Raw genomic sequence first — 24,576 nt, 5'->3', positions numbered from 1 at the left:
CAAAATATCTCTGTACATAATCATTATTCACTGCAAGGAGGAAAATAGTAACTTTACAGTGGGAAAATCTGGTAAATACCACCTAAACCAAGTCATCAAACTTAATATTACCTGTAATGAGGCAAATTGATACCATGTACCTGCTCTCGATAAACCAAAAAAGACAAGGTATGTCTTCTGGGGTATTCTTGGCAACATGTATAACCTGAATCTAACCCAAATCGAGGGCTGTTCTACAAAATTACTAGCCAGAACTCTTCAAAAAAAATGTCAAGGTCATAAAAAATCAAAGAAATACTAAGGATCTGTTGCAGGTTTAAGGAGAATACAGAGACAAGAAAACATAATGTCACGTGTGATTCTGGGTTGAATCCTACCTCTGAACAAAGGACATTAGTGGGACAACTGACAAAAACTAAATAAGACTGTTATGGGTGTACTTTACGGATGTTAATTCCTGATTTTAGTCATTACACTGTGATTATGTAAGATACCACAATCTGGGTAAAGATATACAGGAATTCTTGGTGCTATCTGTACAACTTTTTTTGCAAGTCTGAAATTATTCCAAATAAAAAGTTTTAAATGTTTTTAAATTTTTTTAATCCTTAAAAATAGTCTAAATCTCATCCTCTGCTTCTGATAGAAGAGAATATGGAGAGTCAAGGGTATAAAAGGAGTCAAGAAGCATATTGAGGGACTGGATTTAAGAAGAAATTTGTTTGCATAGAGCTCCTGTTGTGTTGTGAGTTTCACACCTCTAGTGCCCCACTGGGGACAAATGGGACACCCAAGCTTTATGAACATGACTTTCAAGAGGCCACTCCCAGAGATGGGTTTGCATCCCATTTAGTTACAGAGAACCCTGGACCAGTGTCTGAAACATATCTGAAGAATGTAAAATAAAGAAGCTATTACCGTTGCCCAGAAGTGGCCAGACAGCAGGAGAGCAACTGCTGCAGTTTGGGGAAGCAGGTGCACTCTACTCCCAAGGTGGGGCTAAAGTGCCTGAGTCCTGGGGGCGGGGGTGGGGGGGAGAGATAGCACCTATGGAAGGAATTATGACCTGCCATTGTTCTAAAAGTGACCCTAAGAGGCCCTCTACCTTAGGGTCAGGAGGACCCCAAAAGAGAGAGAGAGCCTAAGAGGGATCGGATACAAAAAAACAGAAGCATGGCTAGAAGAAGGAGCCAGCCCAAGGATACATACTCCTTCTGCACCCCAAGAGTGAGTATCAGAGGAATATAGCAGGGGAACCTGTGAGACCTGCAAGGTAAAGCAGTTGCTCTAAATACCTGCCAGGCAAGGAGCACAGAGCTCTCTCACAGAAGCCCCAGTCCCACGAGAACCTTCAAAACGCCCTTCCATCCTCCCTGCCCATGCCCAAAACTGAAAAAGAAGCAGAACTCACCCCTGTCCTGGTGGCAGGCAGCCCAAATGAGGATTACAGAGCTGTTTTGACCCTAACTGAAACTTTAGACTTTGATTATTACACAGGAGTAGGCACCTAATTAACAAGTTGAGACTTTGTTTTATAACTTAAAGTAACCATAGAACTCTTTATGAATAAACAAAAATGACATGAGGTCTGGTAGCATTCTCATCCAGTCCAGGGAGATAATTTCTCCCATGAAATAAACTGTCAAGGGAGGGTGGGGTATAAAATACAGCTCTGCTTTTATCTCACTGGTTGTGTCCTTTCAACACAGTAATAATGCTGAGTAGGTATTGCCAGACGCAGCTATTTCTCCCAACCGTAGGCAGAGAACTAACCTGCCCCCATGGATGAATGCCCCCCACACATCTGCACAAGATGGAGTTGACTACATCCTTCTCTTAAACCAGGCCACTGTGTTGATGTACCATGCCACCCAACTCCCATACAGCTCTAGGTATGAGAGGAGAGTTTTCTGGGGGTGTCACTCTCACTGCTATACTTCTCTAGCATAGACTCCTAAAGGCTGACTTGCTAACAGCCAGGCTGAGCACTGACCTCAGAAAATCAATTTTTCCTTCTGGCTATGTATTACCTGGGGAAGTGCTTTCCAAAGACACAGGAGGAGACAGCGATCCCTGGGACTAAATGAAAATACATCCAAAGGACACAGAGGGAGGGAAAGTGGATGAAGTAGCACTTTGCAGCTAGTGAGGAGAGAAAGGACCTCTTGGTCTACCACTCTGCACAGCCATGCTAAAAGCACTGCCCCTGCAACACCAACCAGGCTGGTGAAGCAATGGACTCACAGGGACAGGTCCAGCGGCAGCCACAGGTCTCCTCTACCCTGAGAGGGGGCTGGCCATTGGGGCACGAAGGCCTTGGCCCCCGGTCACAGTTGACCCGATGACTCTTCAGCAAGGTCTGGCCATCTGGCAGGCAAGTCACTGTGTGGCACTGGTCTGGCAAGGTCCAGACGTCCCCGGGCTGCAAAAGAAAGAAGCAGATTCAGGCAGGCAGAGGCTGAGCCAGGCCAGCCTGAAGCCCATCAACTGGGCAACTGATCCCCTCCGAGGACAGAGAGACTAGGATTTGGACATGGGCCCAAGCAGCAAGGATGCAGAACACAAGATTTACAGGTGGAAACCATGCCCCCCTGAGCCCCCTCATACACAAAAGCATGATATATTGGTAAGAGGGAGAACTGAACCAAGACCAAAAGAGGAACAAGCACCCCAAATACTCATTTCTGATCTTTCCTTCAAAGTCAGCTGAGGGGTGCATGGGTGGTTCAGTCAGTTAAGCCTGAGCCTTCAGCTCAGGTCATGATCCCAGGGCCCTGGGATCAAGCCCTATATCGGGCCCCCTCCTCAGTGAGGAGCCTACTTCTCCCCTTCCTCCCCCAATCATGCTCTCTCGCTGTCTCTGTCTCTCTCTCTAATAAATAAATAAAATCTTTTTAAAAATTATTTTATAAAAACAAAGTCAGCCAAAAGGAACTCACCCTCTTCTCATTCCCATCCTCATCCACGCAAACTCTATCAAACCCTGAAAGAGACATATATAAGATCTGAGGTCCCACCCATTAGGCAGAAGCTCCAAGCCCTTCACAATGTCTGCCTCAGGCTCATCCGTGAAGTGGACTTCGCTCTGCAAAGGCTCTGTGGGAATTTAACCATGTGGATGCAGGTCCACCAGTTTAAGAGGTGGCCATTCTGTGGTCCTCCCCACATGTGCTTTGTGGTTCTTAAAAATTATGGTAATAACAACAGTAAGAACACAGAAATCTCTCCAGTGCATGAAGCCTCTCATGGTCAGTATTTCCTTTTCCCATTTCATACATTGATCAGTGCCTAATGAGGGGAAGGGGGAGGAAATGAGGCAAGATCCCCCAAATTTGAAAGAGATCTTTAAGAGTCCCACCAGGAGAGCTATCTTCCAGCAGAAAAGGGCAATAGCTCTGTAGTAGGTTTTGACTCACAGCTAGTTACTTTAGGAAAATAAATAAAAACAGATTTAAAAAAAATCCTATATGGTAAAAAAAAAAAAATTCTCACTAAGTCAATTTAAACTCTGGTACTCTGATATTAGATTCTATGTTACTGGCTTTCTAAGGCCCTGTATCCGCATGCAAAGGGTGAATATATGACACAGGGAAGAAGACCATGGTCTGCAGCATGCTGGGGTTCCCTACTGCTATCTTCCACTTCTTCATCCCAGATCACTCTGCAGGAGTAAGCATGGGTGCCTCTGCTAAAGTCTTGATGGACAGACAGTTAGGATGGAAGGAGAGCTATACACAAAGAACTTTCTGGTAGTCCCTTGAATGTTTGTAGTACAAAGTTTCCATGAGCAGAAACCTGAAGGTCCTAGTCTATGTAACAATCTTCATCAAGGTCATAGTTTGTGCATGGCCACCCTCCGGTCTCTAGAATGAGTTTTGTTCTTGGGTTTTGTTTTTGTTTTTGGAGAGGGTAAGAAAGACATTATGAGACTCACCAGAGCACAGCTTGTGGAAGAAGGAATTTCCCAGGGTGGCCACGGTGGGGAGGTCTTCAATTCGCTGGAGCCTTACCATATTGGAGCCAGCCTTTGGGCCTGCCAAGCTGCTCAGCTGGGCCTCATTGTACCGATCCCCGATTCCAATGGGGAACACTGTCACTCCTGGAGTTAGCAGAGGAATGAGAAAGGATCTGTGTCAGCCTGCTTTGGTCAGGTAGGCCCTCAATGGACAGGCCTGAAGCTGTACCCAGCATCTGCATAGAGCCTCATGTTTTCCTAACGGGTCTCATAAACCGACCCTGTGAGCAAGATATTAGTCAACCAATGTTAATGACACCGCTCTGTGTCAGATACTATTCTAAGCAACAGGGATACAGTGAGCTGAGCAGATGAAATCTTGTCTTTATGGACTTCGCATGGGCAGTGACGGACAAAAAACATAGAAATAAGTAAATGTCTAGTATTTCAGATGTGCATGAGGGCTTAGGAAAAAACAAAATGGGCTATGAGGATTGGAGAGCCCAGGGGTAGGAGTGGGAGTTACTTTTTCATGCAAGGGGACTGGAGAAGCATTTGATGAAGAGATGGCATCTGAGCAGAGGCCTGAAGTAAGGATTAAAGGAGCCATAAGGATATCCCAAGCAGAGGAAACAGTCTTGAGCACAAGTGCCCAAGCAAAAGTATCAGTGCTTACTCCAGGGTGGTGGGAGCAGAGCAAACAAGAGAGGGAGGGGGACACAGACCATGCAAAGCTTCAAAGGCCATGTAAAGACATAAAATGTACTCTGAATGAAGTGGGAAGCCAGCTAAGACTATAGAGCAGAAGAATGACATGGGCTAATTTTTTTAAAGCTTTGTTTATTTATTTTAGTGGGGAAGGGACAGAGAGAGGGAGAGAGAACCCTCAAGCAGACTCTGCACTGGGCATGGAACCTGACACAGGGCTCGATCCCACGACCCTGAGATCATGACCTGAGCTGAAATTAAGAGTCAGGTCCTTAAACTAAGCCAACCACGTGCCCCTGGGCTGATCAATTTTTAAAGGGTCACTATAGCTGCCATGTTGATTATGAACTACAGGGGACAAAGGTGGCAGCTGGTCCACCTGGTTCCATCAGAAAGCTATTACAATGGTCCAGGTGGGAGACAAGTGTGGCCCTGGTGGACATGATAGGTATGGTGGGATTCTCAATATATTCTGAAGATGGAGCAGTAGTGTGTTGATAGTTTGGACAGAGGCCTGAGAAAGAAAGAGGAATCACAGATGCCTTTGGCCTGAGCAACTGGAATGATAGAACTGCTATTGTCTAAGATGGGAACAATTACAGAAGGAGATTCAGGTGTGAATTTGATTTACATTGAATTTATCTTTAGAACATCGAGGTGGAGTCGAAGTGAGAGATCCAGGCTAGAGAATTGGAATATTGTCAGTGGTGTATGAATGGATTTAGACCCATGACACTGAATGAGACCATCCAGGGGGTGAGTGTAAGTAGAGAAGAGAAAATGTCATAGGCCTGAGCCCAGAGAATGTACGTGCCCATTAGTAGATGAGAAACTGAGGCTTTGAACCATCAAATGACTTGCCCTAGGCCACATCTGTTTCCCCCAGACTGCAACTACTTCCCTTCCAGATGAAAGTCTTTCTTTAGACTCATGATACTGAAGAAGCAACTCCATCCTGAAATCCCACAATTCAGTTCTCTGGAAAGTTCTAGGAATGTGCAATTTGCCTAAGGTTAGAGCTGATTTTCTACCAGCAACTTTTCAGTTCTTGTAAGCTCATTGTATCATCCAAATGTATGTCTTTTCCCTTTTAGGGTCCTTCTCCCTAAAATAATCGATTTCATATACATGTCTCCTTCATTCATTCAGCAAATATTAGATGGCCACCTCTTTCATGCATCATGCACAGGTGACATGAAAATAAAGAAGATGTTGCCCTTGCTCTCAAAGATCCCCAAGTTCTGCAAGATACTGCAAGATACAGAAACTTAACAAATAAATACAAGGGGACTTGCACATTTGGAGTTGTTCAGACATGATACAGAAAAGGGAGTGAATAACTCTCTTAGGAAGACATCACAGCAAAGACAACTCCAGAGCAGGGTTTTGAAGGATGAACAAGTCTCCAGGCGGCCATGCAGGGACTTAACATTGTTAAGCCCTCCCTGGGCATAATGCCACCTGCCCTCCCTCGGCATGATGCCACCCGCCCCTGCTCACATTCTGTTGCTATTCACAGAACATGGGGTGCCATGTTTATTGGCATGCTTGGTCATGCCCACACTCATTCCTTTCCTAAAGCTGCACCCTTTCTCTTGTCCAATCTGCTCCCCACACCCATTAGGCCATTACCGGGAGAGGGCTCTGCACATGTGAAGGTCTGATGGTTCCCACAACCCTATACTGAGTCACTCTGGCCTCAGAGGTGGTGAGAGCAGGGACAGAGCAAGGAAACCACCTCAGAAAGGAAAGGTGGAGAGGTGTGACCCGCCCAGAACACAAAGGGAAAATGCGGAGAGATTACAGGCGACAGTTGAAAGCATGCAGACAAATGAAGGACAAACGCGTTTGGTTTGGTTTGGTTTCTAAGTAACACATGATTAGGTCACTCCCTGCTGTTTGAAACCAGGCCACAGGGGGCTCTGAGGCATTCACTGCCATCCAAGCCACCCAAAAGCACACCCCCCACCCTCCCACTTTCAGTCCTCCAGTGGTTTCCGAGAGTCTCGGGATCATATACTGCACACTTACGGTTGGACCTGGCGGCCTCGGCTGCAGCATCCACTGAATCCACAGAGACATCTGTGACTAGGATAACCACCGCTTTCGAGGCTCCGGGCCTGGCACCGTGGACTTCTGAGGTGACATATCGCACGGCAAAGCCCAAAGCATCCCCTGAGAATGGAGAACAGACCACACCAAGTCAGTCCTAACTGCAGGAATGTTGGGCAGCCCGTCTCAGAAGAGATCCTTAGGTCGTCTAAATGGAATGATTCAGAGACAGAGATACACACAGGTGAGATTCAGATGGAGCATCTGGGCCCACACTGTACAGGAAAAGAAAGCAGCCCAAGGAACAAAGTGACTGGCCAAGGTTACTCAGTCAAGCATGCCAATAATTAAGACCTGACAAGGCTCCCGCTCATAGCACCAGGTTACCAATTTGGCTGGGGCCTCCCTCCTGCTGCATGAGGTCCACAAGGCTCAGTAAATGGACTTTCTCATAGGCTACATTCCAAGGCACATCGATGGTGGTGATGCTTCCATATTGCAGCACTGCCACTTGAGTGAGCCGGGGCCCTAATGGGGGAGAAAGAACATGAGAATCCCACTCTGGATCAAGTGGAGCCCCCAGAAAGCATTCCTTCTCAACCTGCTCCTTCAAGTATATCACTCACCTATATTAGCTCTTGAAATGAAAGCTTTGGTGAAGCTCTTCATTTCATTAAAGTAAGAAGCGGGAATGCTGGAAGAGCCATCCAGAAGGAGGACCACATCCAGGGGCTGGCTGCAATCTGCAAATAGACCAGGAGAGTGAGCACACAGGTACTGGCAGGGGGGCCCACTGCAGCAGACACTGCATCTGAGGGTGAGCAGGAGGCTGCCACAAAGGGGAGGATGTCTCCACTGGTCCTGCCTGGTGGTGACATGGGCCAAGGGAGGAGCGACAGGGGCCCATGAGTGCCCCAGGTTTGGAGACATTGGGAAGACTCAGAATCCATCCAAAGGCTGCTTAAATGCCTACAGATGAAAGCAAGAGGCACTGCTCCCTCAGTAACTGGAGGCTGCAACTCTTCTAGAATTGAGCAAAATATCAGAGTGGCACAGCAGAGAGATAGATGGCTAAAGGAGATGGAGTGGCAGCCGAGGGCTGGAGGACGAGCTCATGTGCTCTCACATCTTAGGGCGCTTAATGTGCCATACATGATAGGTACTCATGGTAATGTTTGGGCAGAGTCCTGATCACAGCACAGAAACAACCTCTGGCCCAAAGACCATTCTGAGATTTGATAAGATGATGCTATTACTGCTGTCCTCAGCAGAAGCATCACAAGAATGTAAATCTGTGGCTCTGGTTAAAATAAAAACAAAGAAACAAATGCACTTACAACAAGTGTGAGAATCAGGAGACATTAACAGAAAGTTAGTTATTCTGGTGTGTTAGTGTTTCATTTTCTCTGGGTAAGTACCCACTAGTGGAATAACTGGATCATATGGCAATTCTATTTTTAATTTTTTGAGTAACCTCCAATAGTCTTTTCCACCAGGTTGCCTTCCTGCCAACAGTACACAAGGGTTCCTTTCTTCCTACGTCCTCTAAAAGATATATGCACTCCTATGTTTATTGCAGCATTATTTACAATAGCCAAGACATGCGTCCATCCATAGATGAATGGATAAAGAAGAGGTGGTGTGTATATCTACATACACAGACACACACAATGTACTATTACTCAGCCATAAAAAACAATGAAGTATTGCCATGTGCAACAACATGGATAGAGCTGAAGGGCAGACCTAATGCTAAGTGAAATAAGTCAGAGAAAGACAAATACCATGTGATTTTACTCATAAGTGGAATTTAAGAAACAAAAAATGAACAAAGAAAAAAGACACAAATGAAAAGAACAGACTCTTAACTATAAAGAGCACACTGGTGGTTGCCAAAGGAGAAGTGGGAGGGATGGGTGAAATAGGTGAAGAGGATTAAGAGAACACTTACCGTGATAAGCACTGAGAAATGTATACACAATTACTGAATCTCTATGTTGTACACCTGAAACTAATGTAACACTGTGTTTAATTACACTTCAGTGAAAAAAAAAATACAGCTCTTTGGGGAAAAGAAAAGTTATTCTGGGAAAAGAAAAGTATTCCCAAACACACCAAGGAATGTCTTGAACAGGCCTATGCTCAAGAACTAAGACCTGATTGGACATTAGGATCAGTTAAGAAGGCGGTCACAGGAACACTGGTGACAACCAGTTTTCGAGCACTTGGCTATGTGCTGAGTACTGTTCTAAACATTTTACAAGTACTACTGTTATCTCCATTTGGCAGAGGAGCAGAGATCTACACAGAAGTACTCCCTCAAAATTACCCCAAAATTATTACCAAAAATAAATTGCTCCAAATTACCCAGGTAGTATGTGGCAGAGTTGAATTTCAAACTAAGGCAGTCCGGCTCCAGAATCTGAAGACTAACTCCGCTACCTGTCACCTACCTTCCTCGCCTTGCCCCAAAGATCAACAGCTACTTAGAGTGATTTTATCTGCCCAGCATGGTCAGAGCTGAGAGTCACCAAATTTAACAGACTACCTCCAAAGCAAGGAGTGGGAATGGGTGGGGACGAGGCTGTGTGATAAAGCAGGACTTGTACTTTTCACTCTATATCCTTGGTATTGTTTACATTTTAACAATAGCCTTGCATAACCTTTGAATTTACAAGCCCACTCAATAAGAAAAGATCCTCTCCCTCATCCCCCACTCCTGCAAAGGATCATGGATGCATCTCCCTGGCTAGGAGGTGAGAAAACAAGGCACTCTAAAGACCGGGGTTTGACTAAAGGCAGAGCAGGGAAGCAGGATTAGAATCCAAGAACTGGATCTCTGCCAGCCACCAGCAGCCCTCACATCCGGCCAGGTGCCTGCATACCTGGGGTGGGGGAGAGGGTGGGGATCTGCAGCCCCTCTCCAGAGCAGCACCTCTGTAGCACCAGATCAGGAGCCTCTCGAGGGAGCATCTCAAAGTCATGGATGAGGATGGGGGCATTGGGCCAGCCAATCTTCTCTAGCTCCTGCACATCGGCATGTGGACCCACCCCGATGGGCACCACCTGGATGTCTCCAGGCATCCGCTTGATCTCATCAGAAGCAGGGTTTCCTGTGACCATGTAGACCAGGTTAGGTACCTGCTCCCGGTCCCCCTGGCTGACCGAGAAGCTGTGTTCGGACAGGTATTGCAGGGCCAGTCCAGTGTTGGTCCTGTTGCCACCCCGGTATCGGATATCCCGCACCTGCTGTAGGACCTCGCCCTTGGACTGCGCCTCGCTGAAGGTGTACTCCACAGCCACCATGTACGAGTACTGCAGCACTGTGACGTGGATGCTGTCCTGGCCCACGTCCATCCGCTGAATCACCTCCTCCATGAACTCCCTGCTTTTGTTAAAGTTGGCCTCACCAATTTTGTCTGACCCTTCCAGGACAAACACCACATCCAGGACCATGGAGTTCCTTTTGGGTCCTGGAGATGAAACCCCCAACAGCTCCGGACCCACCGTGACCTGGGCCATTGGGGGGTGCTGAGTAGGGGCAGGTGCTTCGGGGGCAAGGTCACAGAGGTAGTTGATAATCTCATCCCTTCGCTGCTCCAACTCATCCACACCACTGACCACAAAGGCCTTGTTCTCAGGGGCCTGCTTCTCTATGAGGTGGATCTGCTTACGGCTGGCGTGGGGCCCGATGCCCACAGGGATGACAATGACTTTCTTCTTCTTCAGGCCCTGCACATAGCGGACCAAATTCCGGGCCAGCCTCGGGGGCTCCTGGCTGGCCATCAGGAGCAGGGCAATGCGGGACGCTTCCGGGCGGTCGATCCTGCCAAAGATCTGGAACAGCGTGTACTTTAAGACCTCACTGGTGGAGGCCACCTCGCTGCCCGCGTACTTCACCTGGCTGGTGATGCGCCGCAGCTCTGAGGGTCGCTTCCGGTCCTTGAGCTCGATGTAGGCGTGGGAGCCGTCGTGGTACTCCACCACAGCCACGCGGATCCGCTTCTGGGAGATGTGCAGATGCTCCATCATGCCCACCACGAAGACCTTCAGCACTTCAAACTCGTCCTCAGACAGCTTGGAGGAGCCATCCAGCAGGAAAACCAGGTCCAGAAGCCTGCTGCAGTGGAAGTCATGGAGGGGCGGCTCCGGCGTGTCCTCCACATACGAGGTGGTAGAGCCAATGGGGCCTTCTGTGGGGGGCACCACAAGACTTCCGGGTTCTCTGCAGGCCTCACAGGTGAAGTTGACACTATCACAATGACTGCAGTAGAGAGAGAAAAACAGAAATAGTTCAGAAAGAACCTCTGGGTGCATCTTGGCCTTATCTAGAACCATTCCACAGATTCCCATAGAACTGCCTGCCAGGTCTACCTAAACTGAGCTCTCATGGGTTACTTCCCACCCAAGGGACACATCATTTTTTAGCATATGTCCCCAGTTAGCACCTCTACTCATGCAGCAAAGGCCTCCCTTTATTCTAGAAGTCATAGCTCTAACCCATCGCAGCACCTGAGGAGAATCTCTCTTGCTTCTAGGCCCTCCACATAGCCTTTCAAAGTCAATGTCTTTCCAACCTACATCTCAGCAGCACACATATTTAATTATAATCCAAAATTTCTCCCAAGTGTCTCCAAAAATAAATATTGCTCTAAAATGTTGATGCTGACCAAGGCATTTGAATGTCCTATTGAAGATAAATGCTTTACCGTGTTTATTATACCAGAATTGAAGCTGAATACATTTTATATCATGTTTAATACATTGGGCCTTAAGGAAAGGAGAAAAAAAGTGGAGTGAAAACATTTTGTAAAGATGAACAAAGATTCAAAATCCCAATTTTATCCCAGAACAGAGTTGGAAACAGTATTCAGGAGGGTGCAAGATGTTAGGGCAAAAGACACTGGCTTGTTCATTCATTCCTCCAACAACCATGTGGTAAACACCTGTCTTCTGCTAGAGAGAGTCTAGGCCCTACACCCAACCCCAAGCACACACCCCAAGTCTGTAGCAGAGCCCCTGCCCTCCTACAAATTCCGGCACTACCAGGCCAAGTTACCAGTCCCTCCTGGTCACTCCACACCAGTGTCCTAGAAATGACAAAGTATGTCAGACCAGAGGTGAAATCAACTTGCCCTATGGTAGAGAGCCATAGAGCCTGGGACCTTCTCCTATTCGTATGCTCTGCCTTTGAAGCAACTTGCCTTCAGCACCCCCAATAAAGCCAGGAAGCCATAGTGCCCTAAGGCCTGAGAAGTGTCCTCTGTGGCTTGCCTCCCAATCAACGTCCCCAGCCTGCCTTGGAGTTACTGTCCACAGCTATCTGAAGCCATGGTATATACCCTGGTAGCTGCCCCTCCCCATGTGCCAGCAGGGGGAGATTGGGAGAGGGCTCTAAGCTCTCATGCCTGTGTGGCTCAGAATCCCAAACCAGTGTTGGATTCACCTCTCTTAATTCCTTACAGCCTCTGTTTCAACATAGGGTAGGCAGGCAGGATCTTACTGGGAAGTTAATTTCTACTTCCCCATAGTCCACACGATTTATTGCTTCAATCCTTGGTTAACAATGCATGAGTGACATACTTTCTAGTTTCCTGTGTTTGCTAGAAAATTTACCCCAGGCAGTGTTCCCCTTGTTTGTACAGATGGTGGCGGTGGGATCTGATGCTGGCAGCTGTGGCCACAGCCCTTCCCCAGAAAATTTAAGTTCTCAAGTTCAAGTTCCCATAAGGCTTGATCAGTGTCAGGGTGTGGTGTTAAACACGTCAACGTCTGAATACATGTTCCTTATTTGGGAGCAGAGCTTCAGAAAGCTCAGAGCTCACCCTTAGGACTCCTTCTCACCTCCTCAAAGGTCACCTCCCCAAAGGCCAGCTCCCAGATGCAATCCAGGGGAGAGCCCAGGGATGCAGCGATGAGTGTCTTCCCTCCCAATTATGAAAGTCCTGTCCTGGGACCTCAGTTGCGGTCTCATGGTGTCTATGTCACACTGAGGAGTCAGAGTTCTGAGCAAAAAGGAAATCTGACTTCCAGAGGTACCTGTCCTAGACTAGATGTGATCTCCAGGGACAGTAAGAGATCACCTCCTTCCTTAAGTGAGAAAAGGCTAAAAACCTTGACCTCAAAAAAAAAAAAAAAAAAAAAAAACCTGACCTCTTAAGAGGTGTTTTCTGAGGAAGCAATATAGTCTGTCCTTAAAGAGAAGAAAACTCTTCTCTGAAAGAGAAGAAATAAAACAAACCCAACACTCAACCTCTCGATTCACATAGCAAAGCTCTTCCCCAGATCTACACCTCTGAGCAGGACCCAGAGAAGATAGTAGGATTTATCACTTTAAACACCAGGGGGCCTGTTTTACCAAATTTGGCAGTGCTCAGGGTCATTGGGGTTCAAGATGATTTTCTTTCCTGGGGCCAAGCGACGACCAGCCACCTCACACACAGGACAGTCTTCAGGGTCGATGCAGGTCTGCAAAAGCTCATCCAGGATTTTCCCTGCATGATAAATCCTTGTTAGAAAGCAAAACTCTCACCTTTGACACAGGAAGGCTCGGTTTTAACTAACGGGATCTATTCCAGAATCTAGTCTGCCTGCCTCTCTCAAGGACCACCTCACCACTAAGGGAGCAATGTTCCTTCTTTGGGCTTGACTTATCCCTCTGCAAGACCGAGAGGGGGCTTTCCTTCACCCTACTTCACCACACCCGAGCCTCAGGACAGAGGAAATCTTATCTCCAGGGGTCTTTTCACGTTGCCCCAAGAATATATTTGATTACTCTCCATCTGTGCTATCCCACAGAGCAGCCAGTAACCACAGGTGACTAGTTAAATTTAAATGTGAACAGACACAAAACAAAATTGAAAATTCAATTCCTCAGACACGTGAACCACATTTCAGCAGAACGTCCCCATCCCTGTAGAAAGTTCTATCAGAAAGTGCTCCCAGTGATAAGCCCAAAATAGGCGAACACAAGCATCGTCCAGGAGCTCAACTTGACAAAATCACAGCTGGCCTGGCTTGGATGAAAGGGCACCTTGAAGCAGAGCCCAGGGTGGCAGAGATGGGAACAGAGCACCGCAGGGCAAGGCTGAAGTGGAGCACCAGAGGGAAGCACCCTTCCTGACAGCCCAGCCTAGCCCCCAGCCTGTCCTGCCCCAGGGGCAGGTGCCTTACCTGGAGGGCAGTGCGCATGGCAACCTTCAACACACTGTACAGGGCATGCCAGTGGCTCGGGGTGCTGGCACGTGATGGGACAGGCAGGGGCACAGCTGTTATAGCGCCACTCACACTCATACCCGTTCTCATGGAGATTCCGTTCCTCGCAATTCTGGGCTGTGTAGACAGAACACAACCAAGCTGTGCAACCCGAGAAGCCAGGACTGCACCAAAGTCCCCCAAAGAGATGGTGGTGAGACCCATGGTGGTGATGGCCCTGGGGGAGGTGACGGTGATGGCAGGGAACTAAAGAGCTATGGGAATCACCAGTATTCGAGGCTGCCAGGGTTTTAAAGCACCTCACCAGGAACTGAATGGTTCTGAATCAGTTTTCCATATAAAAACAATCAGCTGGGGTGTCTGGGTGGCTCAGTTGGTTAAGCATCTGCCCTTGAGACCACTCATGATCTCGGGGTCCTGAAATTGAGCCCTGCATCGGGCTCCCTGCTCAGTCAGTGGGGAGACTGCTTCTCCCTCTGCCCCTGCCCCCGCTCATGCTCTCTCACTTGCTTGCTCTCTCGCTCTCTCTCAAATAAATAAATAAAACTTTTTAAAAATAAATAAATTGGGATGCCTGGGTAGGTCAGCGGTTGAGCATCTGCCTTTGGCTCAGGGCATGATCCCGGGATCCGGGATGGAGTCCGAAATCAGGCTCCCTGCGAGGAGCCCGCTTCTCCCTCTGCCTGTGTCTCTCCCTCTCTCTGTGTGTGTCTCTCATGAATAGATAAATAAAATCTTTAAAAAATTAATTAATTAATTAATTAATTAATTAATTTTTTATAAAACAATCATCTGCTCACAGCCAAGGAAGAAAGACTCCATAGAAAGGTATGCATTGCTCACTCACATTGGCAAATATAATAGTATCTAATTAAAGATACTGAATTTAATGAATATATTGACTTCCTTCTTCTCTTCATCACTGTTCTATCTTCTCCCTCTTCTGGAACTTCTCTACATATCAATGTCTTTAATTGCTGTCCCCTGTCCTTCCTCATTCACATCAATGTCATAACTCCTTTCAGCCCTCGGCCATCCATCCCCACATAGAAGCTTTGTCTTCTTTCCCATGAAGGAATCCTCCTGCACCTCACTTTGAGGTCTTTAGGTCTAACTTCATGAAAGATGAGGGAGGGTGTCTGAGACCATGAGGGACATCAGGACTCACGACAGAATGTGGCTGTCCTCCAGGCCACCACCTTGCCATGCTGGGCACAGACATGGGCGTAAGCAGCAATGGTGTCACAGAAGCAGGCACAGTCCCCAATGGACTCACAGGAGCAAGTGTCGTAGATGCAAATGTCCAGGAATGGCTCAGGGTCCACCTGCAAGGGAACCTCAGGGTGGCCTAGGCCTGGGCAGAATTTAGGAACTCTGGCTTCTGATCTGAGTGAGAATATTCTGGTGGTCAAAGTAGGGCAATGGGGGCCCCAGCATGGGAGGGGAAATGCTGGTCAGCAGCCCAAACAGGGAGTGGATACAAAGGCATAATTTCTAGGTTCTAATCTGGATTCCAATAAGAAAAGTTTAATAAAGGAGTGCCGCCAGCCTTTCACAGAAAGTAATGTGTCTTAGAATTTCCCAGAACCTTCTCTTTTATCCATCTTTCCACATACTTGCTCAGCCAGCCAGCCATCCCCATAACCCACTCCCAACCTCATGGGTGTTTCAATGTTTCTACATAAAGCAAAGAGACATACATGCTGGTCACTTTCCTCCCTTGCCTCAATTCAGCAAAACAGAGGAGGAAAGGCATCAGGACTGCTCCTATTGCCTCACTGAGGGGCTGTGGGGTTATTCCACTGGCCAGCCTGGCCAGCCTGGGCCCTGCCCCTCAAGCTGACCCACCCACCACCCACATTCAACTATAGTAACCACTGCCCACCTTCCCCACCCTGACACATGCTGCTCCCCCACTGGCCATTTCCAAGGTGGTTATGGTAGGAATGAACAGACATTAGGCAGATCATTGTTCCCAAGACATTCCAACAATCCTGATTTCCCTGGCTGCCTTGCTATCCGCATTCCTCCAACTCAGATGCCCAGGGTTTCCACCAAACCAGACAATCCTGTGTAGTCTTCTGGACTATCCTCAGGGATTAAAAGTCAATGCATGGAGAGAAGGAGCCCTGAGGTACAGGAATTCATCCAGTCTCTTCCACATGTGGTGCTACAGAGCAGCGCATGTGTGTAGGTGGCTGTGTGCATGTACGTATAGAAATATATACATGTTGCCACACACACCCATACGTGTATATATATATTCATACAGAGACAGACAGAAAATCGAACGTTGGGGAACTTTTTGTCACCATTTGAGATAAAGACCCCAAAAGAAGTCCTACAATGAGGATTCAAAATCCCTATAGAGTATAGGCCGAAAAAGAGTATCTGTCAGACAAGAACCTGGAGCTGAAGGGTTTTATGAGAGCAGAGGGTGCTCAGGTCAGCATGCGGCAGTAACAGGAAGATGAGATCCCTGGCTCTGGTGTGGGAGGTGAGATAATCTGCGGGGGAAGGAGCCCTAACACTGAGGCCCAAAGAGAAGTGCTGGCAGATGGCCAGAAGAGCTACACCTTGCATAGAAGAAAAAATGGTTCACCAGGCACTGCTCTCCTCATACCCTGTCCATTATGCTTTCTGTTTCCCAGCCCGAAGCCAAGGAAGAGAGTAAAGGGGTGACTTGATTCTTTCCCAGCCTCAAAGGTAGTATCCATTGGGCCAGCCTTTAGCACTCTTCTGCCCCCGTCTGCCCCACAGCCCTCACCAGCCTGTTGCAGTCCTGGAAAATATCACTGGTGAGGATCCTGCAGGAGGAATCCACCATCGTCTGCTTCATGATGTTGTTGTGGCAGACGGCAGGAGAGGAGTCCAGTGGTACCTGGGGAACAGAGCAAGAGGAGACAGAAGCACCCCCCGACCAGTCAACCCAGAAGAATCCAAGAGACTCTCCTCGAGAGCCCTGCCACCACTGCAGTTCATACCACCTGACATCCCACACCGCACCCCACCCCTACAGCCCCCATGAGACTGGTAGGGATGTTCCAGGAAGCAGACCTCCTGCTGGTTTGGGCTACATGGAGACCCCAGACATACTTTCTTGGTGTCAGCACACTGCGGGTTCACTTTCCAGGAATTCCCAAAGTCCACAGGGTCTTCTTCTATTTGGAGGCTGCTGCTGGTGAAATCATTGTTCTGGATGCCATCAAAATTCCCACACAGGCCACACACTTGCTCCTGACAGACAAGATGAGATCATGAGCATTGTAAACCTAGGGCCAAACTCTCTGATTCAGGGAAAGGAAGGTTCTGGGCGGCAGAGGATGCAGGCTCATCAGAGGAAGGGGAGGCCAGGAAAGGGATGAAGATGGAGACCCAGAAACAGACCACGGTCCCTGCCAAATTTTCTCCCAGGCTTCCTCATGCACCCATCTTAAAGTTAAACAGAGGGCACTCACAAAGAGAGGCAACCTGCCCACAATCCACCAAGGGCAGAGGTGGCAATCAGGCAGCCTTGGCCCTAGTAGCTCCAGGGCTCTATCTCCCCAGTGACAAGCTGAGCAGAGAGAGGAGCTGCTTCAACATGACATCAGTAAGACGGTACAGGTCCAAAGAGAGAATGTTCTGATCCTACTTTACTGTGGACAGGCAAACCCATTATCTGAACAAATGCAGCCTGTCCAGAACAGGCTGGCCAGCATTCTGCTGGATACTAAATGCCACCAAAGTTGACATAATATCCTATTTGTCCCTGTGTTCACTTACCACGCATTCAACAAGCACTCATGTGCAGCTACAGGTCCTGAACACTGGCCTCCTTGCTCAAATACTCCAAACACCATCCACCAGAGGGCCTTTGCACATGCTCTGCCACCTGCCTAAATTCTCTTGTCTGGATATTTATATGCCTCCCTCTCTCCCTTCCCTGAAGACTCTGTTCATGCCCACTTTCCCGATGTGAGATTCATCGGACCAACCAATCTAAAATAACAGCCCCACTAGAATATGATCTCCACAGGGTTGCAGTGGGCAACACTACAGCTCCCCCAAAGATGCCCATGCCTTGATCCACACATGGCAAAAGGAACTGTTTGCAGGGTTGGGAGTGGGCCCCTGCCACCATCCTTCCTACATGCAGCTACTTTCAGGAAACCACCAAAGCTGACTCCATTCCTTGAATCTATAGTCTTATTTGTGTGGAGAGGGAGACCAGACTGGGGGACCACTCACTTTCCTCTGCAACGGTGGGCACAGGGGCAGTGGGCTGTTTCTCAGGGAGCTGAAGAAGGTGGAAACAGCAAGTCACAGGCAAGATGAAGAGGAGACAGATAAAACCACTGACCTGGTATGTCTGCTTCAGGGTCACAGAGATGCTCAGGCGGTGGTCCCACACCACAGAGAGTGCCTTGCCCAGCAGCAAAATGACGTACTGACCAGACTCCACCACCTCAAAGTGAGTCTCATCCTTCATGGGTTTCTTCACATTCACCTGAAGGATGACAAAGCACGAGAAGAGGGAGAGTGCAGGGCAGGCATGTGTGATCAGCTCCTCCCTCTACCCCAAACCCCTGCCTGTCGCCACAGCCTTCCGGAACCACAGGTTATTTGCTTCCCCTGGTCAGAGCATGTCCCTTCGGGGCCAGGACCCTGCCTGGACATTTCTGGGTCCATCTTGCCTATCACTGGCCAAGAATCCTATGAGTAAGGGATGACCACAGAGATGGCAGCAAAATCATAATTGTGAGATTCAAAGTACAGTGAGGCCAACTAGCCGAAGATAGCCATCACCTTACAAAAAGGATTTTTTGATACTTAATCATTAAATGCATGTGGTCCCCTAAATAGATTTTAACATGAATACGATTTAAAGCCTACAACCTCTAGGCAATTCATTTAAAATCTGTTTATATAAATGAGTACTCTTCCCTTTCCTTCCCCCATCCCCTGCTCTCCAGAGTCCCTGTCATCAGGCATCACAACTGACAGAACAGGAGACTGAGGAACTTGGCCCTGGTGGCAGGAATCACGGATTTCAGTTTCTAGAAAGACTCTGACCTGAGCCTTTGAATTGTCACCAGCACCTAACACTCGGAGCCCCCTTCTGCGTGTTTGGCTGACTAATTTGTAAAATTGAAGTTGCTAAGAGCCTGTCATCCCCTCATAAAGATTCTCTCCTTAGTGACATACTACATGCAGAGCCAATCATAAGAGCACACCTCCTATTCGACATCACCACTGTCATCTGTCCTTTGAAATAGGGTTGACACTGCTGACCGACAGTCAATAATGGGGAATTCGCCCCATTATTCGCCTCATGCGAGCTAAGACCATGAAACAAAATGAAGATACCAGAACAGGTTTGAGCCCAGACCCTGGTCTCCCTAGTACAAGATGCTCAGACCAGCAGAAGCAAAACTATGGTGTCCAGACTATGTGGTCCTCCAGATGCAGATTCTGGGGTCCCAGCCAGACCTGTGAGTCAGAATCCCAAGATGGACCCCAGGATCAGAATCTTTTTTTTTCCAGGATCAGAATCTTAAACAAGAGGCTAAGTGGTTCTTCTGCACCCTTCTGAGAACCCTTCATAAACTCTTAGCATATAAGGACTAAATCTGTTTACTTCTCTTTTGAGCTCTTTTAAAAAGATTTTATCTGAAAAGAACTGAAAAACATAGAGTAAAAATCTCCCAAAACACCCTTACTTCCCAAAATAAATGTTTTTGTGTGTTACATATAATGTATATGTATGTATTTGTGTATATATTATATATGTATATATGTGTGTGTGCATAGATGATGGATATGTGTATATGTATATTTATTACATGTATATAACACATGTACATATGTATATATGTATACATGTACGTATATATTTGTATATGATAGACAAGTATATATGTATATATGATATATGTGTGTACATATGTTTATATTATGTGTATATGTATGTGGTGTATGATATATACATGCTTTATCTATTATATATGTTGTACACATACATATGGATATATGTATATCTGGTATATATCTGTATATTACATGTATATGTGATATATGCACATGCATGTATAAATGTGTGTATATGTCTATATTATATGTGTATGTGCATATATAGAGATATATTATGCTGTGGTACATACATATATGTATGTATGATACGTGTGTGTCATATATGTACATGTGTGCTGATGTGTGCATATATGTATATTTATATACGTATTGGATATAGATATAGATATATGAAAGGGAAGGGCCTCCTGCCCTCCAATCCCCACTCCACCCTCCAGAGGTAAGGCTTTTACAGATAGTTACACACTTTTCTCCACATACCTGTCTGCACTTTATTTCACTAAAATGGGAATCCATCATCCATAGTCATCTGCAACTTGTTCTTCTCATAGAACATGTCAAGGTCAGATGATACAGCTGTACCTCATGCTCTTTAATGGCTGTACAATATTCCATCACACACGTTCCTAACAACACTCAATGCCTGCTCTTAATCAGCTGACAGAAGAACAAAGGAGGTATGAGGGTGGAGGGAATAAGGCTGGCACTCACCTCCCCATCAAACAGTTCAATCTCTCCTCCTTCCACCAGGATGGTGACCCGCTTCTTGCATTTCACTGAGGGGTAGCTGCACCCCTCATTCCCCACCAGGATCCGGAAGGTCCCAGGGTTACTGCCACAGTAATCCTGCGGAAAGGGGGTGCCAGGAGAGAAATATTATCCCTGCTACCTCTCCCCAGATCAGAAGATAAGCATCTCATCATCTCAGACCATTGAAGGATATGCGTTAAAGGATGTTACCATGTCCAGGCACATGTGTATACATGTGCATGTGTCTGTGTGAGACAGAATGAAATTGAAAGAGAAAGAGAATGAGATGAGGGTGGGGGGAGAAAGGACAGGTGCGTCATCTTCATCCATTACATATGAACCATTGTCAGTGAGCACGAGGTAGAGAAGGAGGGAGAGAGGCAAAAGGGGAAAGGCCTGTGGTATGCTTTGCTAAACACAGCAGCCTAAAGACCCCCACCCAGACCTGTTAGTGCTCAGTCTTACCCAGCTAAGGACAGTCTGACCACATGGCACTCTGTGGCTCTCAATTCTGGTTGAATTCTTCTGGACTGCTGGCCCAGAAATATAACCAGAAGTCATTCAGCACAGCTCTATGGGTGCTGAGCTGTTTGGGAATAGAGGATGAGGGAGTTCTGGTCCGTCTTGGTCAATTGCATGGAAAATTAAGGTAAAGGGGACACATTTCTAGCAAATAACTCTCCATGGTGGCTATTGCTGTGGTATGATAGGAGAAAAAAAAGACACTCAAAAAAAAAAAAAAGTGTGAGCCTTGGCTCTGCCATTTATTGGCTACATTGAGCAAGTCACTGACACCCCCCACACACACACACACACATACACACATACAATCTGCCCCTCTAAAAGACAGGATCAGCCAACTTAGTGGGATTTAGAGGTTAAATGGGTCTGTGTTGAGTTAATGGGATTGTGAAGGATAAATGAGGGAACAAAGGTATAGGAGCTTTATAAATGGTTCTTGTCATCAACTGAGATTTGGCTAAAAAAGATTCAAATCTTGATAATATCTCCTAAAGGAAGAAGGGAGAAAGGGGAGGATCCAGGGAAAAGTATCAGTAGGGGACAACAGGACTGGCTGTGAAGGAAAACGAGCAACCACAAAGAAGCACAATTTGAAAGGGACTCTAAAACTGGCCCACTTGGGAAAGCTTTGGCTGGGCAGGGGGAAAGCTGGAGAGCAGCAGATCTGACCAGCTCCTTTTCATTGCACTAAATCAGTCTAGTCATGTTTTCTGGGTGCTCATATTTAAAATTGGCTGGATGGTTGGGCCCCAGGACTGGTGTGACCTCATCTTTTGCTACCAAGGTTGGGAGGCAGATAATCAAAAGATGGGCTGCCATACATAATATGTAGGAAAGCTCTAAAAGGGGGTACACACCAGGTTCATAAGTGTCAGTAAAACCATGTCATGATGTGCATGACTTGTCTGTCTCCCCAGAATGCTGCATGCCTCTCTGGGGCCACACTGGGATATGGGAGATAGAGGCTTGGTTAGTGCCAATGCTCACTCCCAGCATGCTCCGTGCACAGCTGTTCAGTGCTGTCACTGATCCTGCCCCACTCCCAGCATGCTCTGCATACATGCATGCTCAGACACTCTCACTGCCTGACTCATGGGGCCCCTCAGCTCTGTCTCTGGGGCTGAGGCTTCTATGGGTTTGCGGTCCTCCCTTCAGACCATGCCAAGCCCCTGCCCCTCCTCCCGAGAATGGAGACAGAGAGACCACATTTGTTTTAAAGCTTCACAGAGTCAAGTTGTCTCACCCCCATAAGAAAAGCACTCATACCTCCTTGCTTACTCACTTTGGTGTCAACGAGCAAGAGAAGTTTACAGGAATCCACACAGTGGGGAGAGGAAGGCAGAGGGACTGGGGTCCTCACTCACCGGTTAGGATTTCCTGGGCAGTATGACTCCTCCCCACCCCCCCGCCCCGCCTTCTGAACTGTACTAGGTTAGGAATGGAAATGGTGGACGACAGGATCATAGGGCGGGAAGCCAACTCCAGGGACTATTCCCAGTGTCCCTTCGTCCTGGGCCACACACCAGGGCACTAGCAGGGAGGGTGAGGGGGCTCAGTCCAGCCCTGGCTCCCCTCCACACTGTGCATCCTGACTGATGCTGTGTCTGCCAAAAGCAACCAGCGCGTTTATCTAAGTCCATGTCAGTGCTAACTTGGGCTGATGATAGCCGGGCCCCTACACACGGCCCGGTCAACAAATGAGCTTCCACCCTGTAAATCTCCATGTCAGCTGAAGGAAGACAGACCATCGCTCTGAGTTTCAGGCACCTCTTTTAGGAGCTGGAAAATTGCTCCAGTAGAAATGAGCTCCAGAGCTGTTTCTACAGAAGGAATAGCAGAATCTGACCCAGAAACCCCCAAAGGGCAGTCAGCACCTCCCAGTCCCACAGAGAGACAAACAGCACCCCCGCCCTCCATCCCTCTCACCTGCACCAGAACATACTGGCACTCCCCAGGGAACAGGTACTTGAGCCCGTCGAAGGTGAGGTAGTGCGCCATGCCAATGGCAGAGCAAGTGGCATCACACACGTGGTCTGTGCAGTTCCACTTCCGGTCCCGACAGACACTAGGAACAGTAATGGCCAGGATGACCAGATGGGTAACATGAGGTGAGGGCTCTTCTGGGCATTGGGGAACGAGAGACAATGAAGGAATGCAGACCACTCTGGGGTGCCACCAGAGTGGCACCCTTCAGGAAGCCTCTAGAAGTGTAGGATGCCACCGCCTATAGGGTGTGGATGGGGGGAGGCAGTTTGCAGTCATAAACTGTCACATTTTTAGAGCATAGGGTGAAGAAGAAGAGAGGGAAGTCACACTGCTCTCCTGTTCCAAGGGGGGAAGAGAGGCAATGAAGCAAACAGGTCACCCAAGGGGATCGGGCAGCCAGGAGAAGAGTTCCAGATCCTCTGAAGACCACCCACTATGGATTTGCTAAAGTTCAGCCTCCCTGGAAGTTGCCTGAGTGGCCATGGGGTCTCTACAGAACAGAGACACTGAGGCTGAGAGCCTTCTGAGGTTAATGGGGAGAACAAGACACAACACCAGCAAAGTTCTGAGCTGGAAAAATAGTGATTAACCAGCAACTTTTGCCAGGAGAGATTTTGTGTGTACACAGCTATGTTTATTTTTTTTTCACAGCTATGTTTAAATCTACAGTGATTTGCCCACTACCACAGCACCCCATCCGCCCCCCCCCCCACCAGTATGTAACCAGAGCTGACATCAGGAAGCCCACTCTGTGCGTCAGAAGTGGTAAGCTCAGACCTCAGGCCCGAGAGACAGCGAAGCCCCTTCCAGTTCCCAGCCCTTCCTGCCTCTGTCCACGTGCGCCTCTCCCTAAAGCTGAGCTCAACCCAGAAGTCACAGCATGGTGCGTGAGCAGAGCAAAAGGCCAATGAAGAGTAGCCACGGAGAAGGAAGAAGAAAACCAACCACCTGCAGAAGGTCCTTTTCAAACCATGCTGTGACAAGCACACTTGCAGTATGCTTAGGGGGCAGCAGAAGGCCAGAGAGGCTTCAAAGCCTGTGCCTCTTGGCAGCTTGGCCACATGTGTTTTGATCAATACAGGCCAAGGTCCTTCTTGGAAACACTACTCTCCGGGAGAGTGTCTATGCAGGGTGAGCACAGGTGAGGACAAAGATTCTCCCCACTTTACAGATAGAGAAACAGAGGCACAGAGAAAAGGAAAGAATAACCACATTCCCACAGGGTGCTGGAGGCAAGTGCCAGGAGTCCTGTGGCCATGTTGGCCCCCGCATCCCCACTCCGGCTCACTCCACCCCAACGGCTCAGTCCCCAGGAAAGCCTCTCTCAGGCCTCACCAAGTGTTACAGTCAATTTTCACGGTTTCTCCTGGGGCGTACTCTCGGCCTTGGTGGAAGCAGGGACATCTTTCCAGCGCCACACACCTGTTTTCATGCCGGACCTAAAGGAAAGGAATCCAAATGTCTTGGGGGCCACAGTGAGTGATCTGAAGCCCTGCTGGGAAGACAGCAGGTCATGCTCCCGGGATCCGGGGATC

At 47.9% G+C, this 24,576-nt stretch overlaps 1 protein-coding gene across 4 annotated transcripts in view; it reads right to left on the bottom strand.

Annotated features, from left to right (window-relative positions):
• VWF (von Willebrand factor) overlaps positions 1-24,576 on the bottom strand; it is a 137,167-nt gene that overhangs the window by 38,484 nt on the left and 74,107 nt on the right. For all 4 annotated transcript variants that reach the window (XM_072766161.1, XM_072766163.1, XM_072766162.1 and 1 more), the window contains 16 exons: positions 24,377-24,480; positions 22,982-23,120; positions 20,495-20,629; positions 18,273-18,419; positions 17,027-17,167; positions 16,698-16,811; positions 15,099-15,255; positions 13,889-14,047; positions 13,074-13,209; positions 9,601-10,979; positions 7,342-7,458; positions 7,103-7,243; positions 6,695-6,838; positions 3,935-4,099; positions 2,940-2,983; positions 2,245-2,422 (listed from right to left, as the gene is read on the bottom strand). In XM_072766161.1, the coding sequence (XP_072622262.1) occupies positions 2,245-2,422; positions 2,940-2,983; positions 3,935-4,099; positions 6,695-6,838; positions 7,103-7,243; positions 7,342-7,458; positions 9,601-10,979; positions 13,074-13,209; positions 13,889-14,047; positions 15,099-15,255; positions 16,698-16,811; positions 17,027-17,167; positions 18,273-18,419; positions 20,495-20,629; positions 22,982-23,120; positions 24,377-24,480 (3,400 nt within the window). The remainder of the gene's footprint in view (positions 1-2,244; positions 2,423-2,939; positions 2,984-3,934; positions 4,100-6,694; positions 6,839-7,102; positions 7,244-7,341; positions 7,459-9,600; positions 10,980-13,073; positions 13,210-13,888; positions 14,048-15,098; positions 15,256-16,697; positions 16,812-17,026; positions 17,168-18,272; positions 18,420-20,494; positions 20,630-22,981; positions 23,121-24,376; positions 24,481-24,576) is intronic.

The sequence above is a fragment of the Vulpes vulpes genome, chromosome 8 (genome assembly GCF_048418805.1).
Source record: "Vulpes vulpes isolate BD-2025 chromosome 8, VulVul3, whole genome shotgun sequence".
Classification (NCBI taxonomy): Eukaryota; Metazoa; Chordata; class Mammalia; order Carnivora; family Canidae; genus Vulpes; species Vulpes vulpes.
This window is presented reverse-complemented; position numbering and strand designations above follow the sequence as displayed.